General features: G+C 34.6%; 1 protein-coding gene across 1 annotated transcript; it reads left to right on the top strand.

Annotated features, from left to right (window-relative positions):
* The first annotated feature begins 1,509 nt into the window (after positions 1–1,509).
* Positions 1,510–5,001, top strand: LOC145014769 (protein NPGR2-like). Its single transcript, XM_078973213.1, has 6 exons — positions 1,510–1,840; positions 2,200–2,493; positions 2,580–2,832; positions 2,940–4,159; positions 4,261–4,414; positions 4,508–5,001. The coding sequence occupies exons 2-6, from the start codon at positions 2,224–2,226 to the stop codon at positions 4,843–4,845; spliced, it is 2,235 nt and encodes a 744-aa protein (XP_078829339.1). The 5' UTR covers positions 1,510–1,840; positions 2,200–2,223; the 3' UTR covers positions 4,846–5,001.
* Positions 5,002–7,753: the final 2,752 nt, after the last annotated feature.

Genomic DNA, 7,753 nt, shown 5'->3' on the forward strand with positions numbered 1-7,753 from the left:
TGAACATAATCAGGAACCGAATAAGTCACTCGTTGAATTACTCTGGATCGGGTTTTGCGGTATCGGAGTATTGGTTGGTTATGCCAGACACTGCTATACTCATTGCTAACAGATACAGTGGTATTGTTATTTATCTAAGCAAACAAGGTTCTTCAACGTGGTTCCCACATCGATATGGCTCGCAAGACATACCAAACCCTGCATATGTTGTTATCGTCCACATTCACCCTTACCATTATGTAATGGTTAATTTACAAGGAGCATATCCAATGCCTGATGTTTTGTCCAGGCTTCTTCGTACATACAGATCAGAACATTCGGCTACATGAGAAACATTGTATAGTGCCCGACTAAATGTTTTCAATCCGTATAACGCACCACACAATACGCAATTGTAATACTGTACCAATTAGTATCCGTAATTAATAGGGACAAACTTTGCTTTTGTTCCGATTTTATATAGTCGTTCGAATTTATAATGTCCGATTTATAAAATGTTATTCGAATTTTAAAAACTGATTTTATATAGCCATTTGAATTTATAATATCGTCCGAATTTTAAAATTTTATGCGAAATTTATAATAATAATAATAATAATAATAATTAAAAAAGAAATGTGGTCTGAATTTTAATAATAATAATAATAATAATAATATAAATTAAAAAAATTTAAAAACAACTAAAAAACAAAATAGGAAAAATAACAAAAAGACAAAAGATCAAATCTAGGGTGAGATTGGAAAAGAAGAAAGTACTTATAGAAAAACTCTTAATATATTGTCACAAAAGTATACCTTAAAAAATACATTTGCAATCTTGATATTTTTATAATATTAAAATTATCTTAGATTATTTTTTATGTTTACTTTGATGTAGAACGATTCACTAAAAATTATGTTAATATTCTTATATTTTGGAGTAAAATCATATATATACAAGCTTATAAGTCTATCGTACATTTAAGTTTATAAACTCATTAGAGTATGATCTTTTTATCAATGTGGGATTTATTCTCACATTCATTTCATTTGTTAACTTTTATTATCAAATACCCAACTTTAAGTATTTATATTTTATTCATATATACTTTATTTTGGAAATACGATATATCATTTTTGAAGATCTCACGGAGTAGAACATAAACCCAACTAAAATTAATTATATATACAACATATGTATATATTTATATATATGTCCAAAATTAGTAAAAATATAAATATTTATATTAAAATTTCCTAACTTAAACTACTTCTAACATTATCATTTTCCTTGCGATAAAAAATGTTAAAAAGAAAAAAAAAATAATAATAGATTAATATCTGTAAATGAGAGTGCATTTAAATCCAGTTGGCAAGATAAGAGCCTAGTGAGACTGACAGTTAACCCCTTAAACTCCATGGGCCTTATTCTTTTTCAAATTAAATTTGTCCATACTCAAATACCCAATTCCTTTTTTTATTATTTTCTTTCCAACTGCATTTATTTCACACAATAAAATAAAACAATAATAAATGAAGATTACAAATATAAACTTCAATCTTACGGTTCAAGATTCTTCGATATCTCCTTGTTTCCAGCTTTAAAAGAATTCTTTCTATACCGGTATACGTTTCTTTAGACCTTCAATTCAATTCATCAACTAAAAGCAAAGAAATATAGTTTCAGTATTTGAATGTAGTTTCTCGATAAAGAAAAAAGAAAAGCGAAGAAAAGCTCCAAGCTTTATTTGATTCTGTTGTGTTGATCAAAAGCCTTTTGTATATAGTTCTGATTGAAACTGAAGATGGGTTCTGATTTTCATGTGCCATGTTTCCTCAATTTCAGTTGCCATAAAGAAAGGTAATTCTGTTCTTTATAAATATAATTTACAGTTTTCTGAATCAACACCGCGTGTTCTTGTAACTTTAATGGTTTATCAACCATATATTCAGAAATCTGTTTAGGGTTTTGCGGGTTTTTTTATTAGGGTTTTCAGGGATTGAATTGGGCAGATTTTGTTATCTTCTTGACTGGAAATTGGGAATTTCCAATTGGGTATTTGATTGTTTCAAGATCTTTCCAGTTACAAGTCAACTTTAATACTTTTCTGATAATCGATGTTGTTAAATTGATTATGATTTCACGAAATTATACTTACAAAACACCGAATTTCTTATCTGATTCGAGGGTTATTGATCATTGGTTTTGTGTGGTTAAAGATTTCTCGAGGGTGGAAAGAGAGTATGAGGAATAGGAATCCGATTCCGACTAGAGAGCGAAACCAGAATAGACCAAACCTGAGGTTCACAAAAGTCGTGCAGTGCCTGTGCTCGTGTAAACGATCAAATAGCCCAAATGAGATGATCCCTTCATCAGAATCGACAGGGACGAAGGACTACTCACTTAGTCTTTATTCTTCTCAAACTGCAGGGGAGAACGATAAGAAACCGGATACAGTTAGTATTGAAGAAGCAGAATTATCGCTTCGCGAAAGTGGTTCTCTGAATTATGAGGTCCGTTTTCCAATATTTTCCATCAACGCATTAATTAATTAAAAAAGAAAGAAAGAAATACTCAAAAGTCATATATTTTTATGCAGGAAGCAAGAGCATTGTTAGGAAGATACGAGTATCAGAAAGGAAACATTGAAGCGGCTCTTCATGTCTTTGAAGGGATAGATATCGCCACCATTACTCCAAAGATTAAAATTAGTCTGGCTATAAGAGCGCAGCCTCGTAAAAAACGCTCTCATAATTACGCAACTCCACCATTATCACCACACGCTCTCAGTCTACTTCTAGAAGCAATCTTCTTAAAGTCAAAATCGTTGCAGATTCTCGGTCGATATAAAGGTATTGATCTAGTTCTTCATATTTTTCACGGGATACAGTGAAAAACTTCGTGATTCGTGTCGATTCTTAAATCTTACGTCTCCTTTTTTTTTTTTTTTTTTCTTCAGAAGCTGCTCGATCATGCAAAGTTATACTCGACATTGTTGAATCATCATTACCGGAAGGGTTGCCGGAGAACTTTGGTGCCGACTGTAAATTGCAGGAGATTCTGAATTCCGCAGTGGAATTGCTCCCGGAGTTGTGGCAACTTTCCGATTCACCCCAGGAAGCAATCTCATCATTCCGGCAAGCATTACTCCATCACTGGAACCTCGATGATGAAACAAAAGCAAAAATCGAATTGGATTTTGCTATTTTTCTTCTCTATAGTGGTGGCAAAGAGGCGGCTCCGCCAAATCTCCGGTCACAGATGGACGGCTCGTTTATACCTAGAAGTAACATCGAAGAAGCAATTCTACTTTTGATGATTTTACTAAAAAAAATTAATTTAAAGAAAATCAAATGGGACCCATCGGTGTTGGATCATCTTTCTTACGCGTTATCGGTTTCCGGCGGACTCGAGGCTCTCGGAAAGCAATTGGAATCGTTGATTCCGGCGGTTGTTGACCGGAAAGAAAGGTATCTCCTTTTATCCCTTTGTAACTACGGGCAAGGCGATGGTTTATCCGCTTTGAATTTACTAAAAAACATATACAAACAAGAGGATCCGAATTGTATCCCGGCTTTACTACTCGCATCAAAAATTTGCGGGGAGAATCCCGATTCCGATTCCATGGAAGAAGGTGTACGTCTCGCAAAAAGAATCATTCATTTGGAAAACAATTGCGATGAGATGGTTGGTGTCGCGTATTCTTTATTGGGTGTTTCTCTTTCCGGTTATTCGAAATCCGCTTTGACTGATTCCGAAAGAGTTGAGCGACAATCGGAGGCGATGAAGGCTTTGGAAACTGCTGGAAGGTTGACCGGAATGAACGATTCCAGAGTTGTTTATGAGCTCAGTTTACAAAATGCTGAGCAGAGGAAACTGGATGTGGCTCTTGGACATGCGAGACATTTGATTAAACTGGAAGGCGGGTCGGGCCTTAAAAGTTGGTTGCTATTGGCCCGAATATTCTCGGGCCAGAAACGGTTTTTAGAAGGGGAAACTATTATTAATGCTGCTTTGGATCAAACTGGGAAATGGGATCAAGGAGATTTGTTGAGGATGAAAGCCAAGCTTCAAATCGCACAGGGTCAAGTAAAGAATGCTATCGAGACTTATACACAGCTTCTTGCTGTTCTTCAAGTCCAGAATAAAAGTTTTGCAACACAAATGACGAATCTCAAGGTAATTTTTAACTAATTTTGTTACTAAAACAGGTAGGGAAGTCGTTTCTTGAGATTCAAAATAACGTTGACTTTTCGTTTTGATGTTTAACCTTTTGATAGGTGGCTGGAAAACGTCATAAAGATTTGGAATTAGAAACATGGCATGATTTGGCTATGTTGTACATAAGTTTATCACAATGGCGTGATGCGGAGACATGTCTTTTAAAATCTGAGGCTATCAGTTACTACTCGTCATCCCGATGGTATATCACCGGTACGTAAACATTCCCGTGATTAAAGTCTAAGGGTAGTTTAGTAATTTCACATTTACCCTAAAAAAGAAAATCATGTTTCTTGGTTTATATAGGTTTGTTATATGAAGCAAAGGGCCTCGAGAAAGAAGCTCTAAAAGCCTACGAAAACGCTCTGGATATCGACCCGAGTCATGTGCAAAGTCTTGTGTCCATGGCTATGGTTCTCAAGCGGCTTGGTGGTGGTGGGTCCCGGTCAGGGTCAGGGTCTGGACCGGTGGTGAGAAGCTTGTTGACGGAAGCATTGCGGGTGGACCGGATGAACTCATGGGGTTGGTATAATCTGGGCCAGTTTTATAAAGAAGAGGGTCCCATGTTTATAAAGGAAGCTGTGGAGTGTTTTGAGGCTGCGAGTGTGCTCAAAGAGACTGAACCGATTGAGCCGTTTAGATGAGTGGAATATAATTGTGGATTTAAGTACATAAAATGGGGGGTTTTACCTTTTAGATAAGTAAATGAAATTGTTGCATAAATATTACACAAAACAACAAAATGAGAGATCTCATTGCCGTTTTGGCTTTTTAAAGAGTCGTTTTTATGGTTGTTTAAAGAGTCGTTTTTATGGTTATTGGTCAGATTGGTTTGCATAAATAAATACTATTAAAATGACCATGTTATATGTTACATATACTTAACTATATATTGTGAAACGTGTATCGTTAAACAGCATACTGCAGTATATTAGAACATTAAGGGATAACATTTTGTGAAAATTTAAAACTCGAAAAAAATACAGAAAATTAAAAAAAATCAAATTAGTTAAATAACACGGATTTCTAGAAAATAACATCAGGTTATTTACAAAACGAGTAAAATGACATATATATCGCACCATGTTACAATTCGTGAGTGAATACAAAGTTTAACATATAAGGAATATAAAAATAAGATTAAAATAAAACCATAGATTACTTTATCACGATGTTTTTTTCATATACCATTAACAATTTTACTCTAATAAATAAAGGTTTTTTTTGCTATTTGTCAGACTATTATTCAATTTGTGAAATATCATTTTGTGGTTATTTTGAATTAATTTTTAATCCACATGTTATTTTATGGTTTTTCTATTTTATTAAGTTCCACATAATATTTAAATAAAATAATAAATACATATTAATTTCCTTAATGAAATTATCTTTTAATTTCAAAATTACTAAAGTAAAGGTTCATTAATTTCCTTTATTTATTTATCTAAATTATTTGTTTAATTTAGAGTAAAAAAACACTTTAATTTTTATAATTCAATATTTTTCTCATATTTTTTAAAAATTCAAACTTCTCAAATGTTTATAATTTTATATTTAATTTTTTCCCATGTACTACATGAGTTTCATACCTAGTGGTAATATAGTTAGCAACTTATTTATCTTCTTTCCATGTATTTCTCCTTACCATGTATATCTCTTTGTAATCTCTATTTATTTGAAATGAATGCAACCTAAGCGGCACTTCAGTGAAAATTATCATGGTAACAGAGTCGACTAACCGTAAAATAGAGCCGACTAACCCTAAAATCCGATCCTCATCGTTAATGATACAACTTCAACCCAACCTCTACACCGGATTCTATGGCCAACAATGATAACATTCAGCCAATGCCTCATTTTCACTTTTTTAATTTACACAGCCTCCACATTCTTCACAAAGTCAAAATGCTTGACGACATTAAAGTAACTTACTCATCTTAGGTAAAACTTACCCAATCCATACTTACAACCACAAACTTTCAAATCACATCGACGGAACACCACCACTGATGTTCACCGATTGTGCCTAAGAACTATAAGTTGAGATTGATGTCCATGTCCATAATCGAAGCCTAATTCTCCGTCACCCATCACACCCTTAGACAACCTTAGTAAGACACTATTCTACCATCGAAAGTTGATAGGGCGGAAATTTGAATGATGTGTAGTCAGCACGAGACCATGCAATCCATTGAGTTATAATGAATTATCGCAGGTAGAGCCCGCATCACCTTTTTATCTAAAATTACTATGGTTATCTGAGTAGCAGATACCATCAAACAAAACATAACCGATTTAATGACTCATTCGCAGCTTCATAGTGAACTTGTTCATACTTACATATGTATGGCATAATCTTTAAGACAACCATATGATTAATAAGTTTATGGGACACACTGGAATGACCTACTTCTATGTGTCCTTGAAGACAAATCCACGACCTATGAGGCTTGGTATCACTAGCTAGAAAACATCGTTCACACCAACAAAGGATCACGAACAACAACATTGGAGCAAGAATTTAACAACATTAAACTTAAACCAAATGCAATGTCCAAACTAGCGGCCTACGCTCAACATCTTTGAGACATAGGCTTATTTTCCAAGCATCAAAGATGATGTTAAATCTTAAGCTTCGGGAAATAATGGATAAATTGTTGTTATGACCCTAAAAGGTCTCAACACGAAGGGAAGAAAGTTGTATCATCATCCTCAACCACAAATCAAGATAATACGACAAAATTACTAAAACAGTTGAATTTGCCAATTCAAACAAAGAAAATGCAGTGAAAAAACGATATCGAGCAGATAAGTAGTGTCTCAAGGAACTAGATGAAAGATCTTTATTGTATCACCCAAAATCTGGTATGTCTTGAAACCCTAAAGAATTACATTTTAGCATAATTGGTCCTTTGTACGCCGGGCGTACTTAAGTGTACGCTTAACGCACTATACATGGCTGGTCGTGGAGGAGCTGGAGGTACGACCCCAATTATTGACTGGGGGGACACCAAAGGACTCTACCTTTCCATCCCTTGGATAGATAGAGGGAGGGCAGAGCTTTTGGTTTTTCATGTTTTACCAGCAGTACGCTAAGCGTACGTGCCAGGGGTCCAAAACCCTAATTTTTGAACTTGAGGCCTATTTAAGGGACCTTAAGTTCCTTGGACTTAACCCTAGAGCGCCTCCACAACCTTAGAACGTCCTTACACTCCAAAGAAACTTGTGAGACCATTTTAAGCTTTAAAAAGTACATTTGTGGCCCTTTTAGTGTTCATTACAAGAAGAAGACGTGGTTAAACTTGCTTGAAACGAGTTGGTGCTTCAAGATCCTGCATCATAATCATCTTGCAAAGCTTCTGGAGGTAAAAAGCTTAGATCTTTCATCTTAAATCTCTAGATTTAGTTAGGGTTTTCTACCTTGTCCATTTTATATTATTGTGGGTTGAAAACCCTATGTACTCACTAGGTTTCCCAACCTGACCCACTCAGTTTATTTACATCACAGGTGTTGATATGAAGTCACATTAAACTGAGAGATTAAAGAGATGT

Source organism: Lactuca saligna, chromosome 9 (assembly GCF_052625555.1).
Source record: "Lactuca saligna cultivar CGN05327 chromosome 9, ASM5262555v1, whole genome shotgun sequence".
Taxonomy (NCBI): domain Eukaryota; kingdom Viridiplantae; phylum Streptophyta; class Magnoliopsida; order Asterales; family Asteraceae; genus Lactuca; species Lactuca saligna.

What these genes read in the sequence shown, in the direction of transcription:
- LOC145014769 (XM_078973213.1), top strand. Translation starts at nt 2,224, where the DNA reads ATGAGGAATAGGAATCCGATTCCGACTAGAGAGCGAAACCAGAATAGA. An exon ending in GTGGTTCTCTGAATTATGAG is followed by an intron (nt 2,494 to 2,579) that starts GTCCGTTTTCCA and finishes ATTTTTATGCAG; the next exon opens with GAAGCAAGAGCATTGTTAGG. An exon ending in GATTCTCGGTCGATATAAAG is followed by an intron (nt 2,833 to 2,939) that starts GTATTGATCTAG and finishes TTTTTTCTTCAG; the next exon opens with AAGCTGCTCGATCATGCAAA.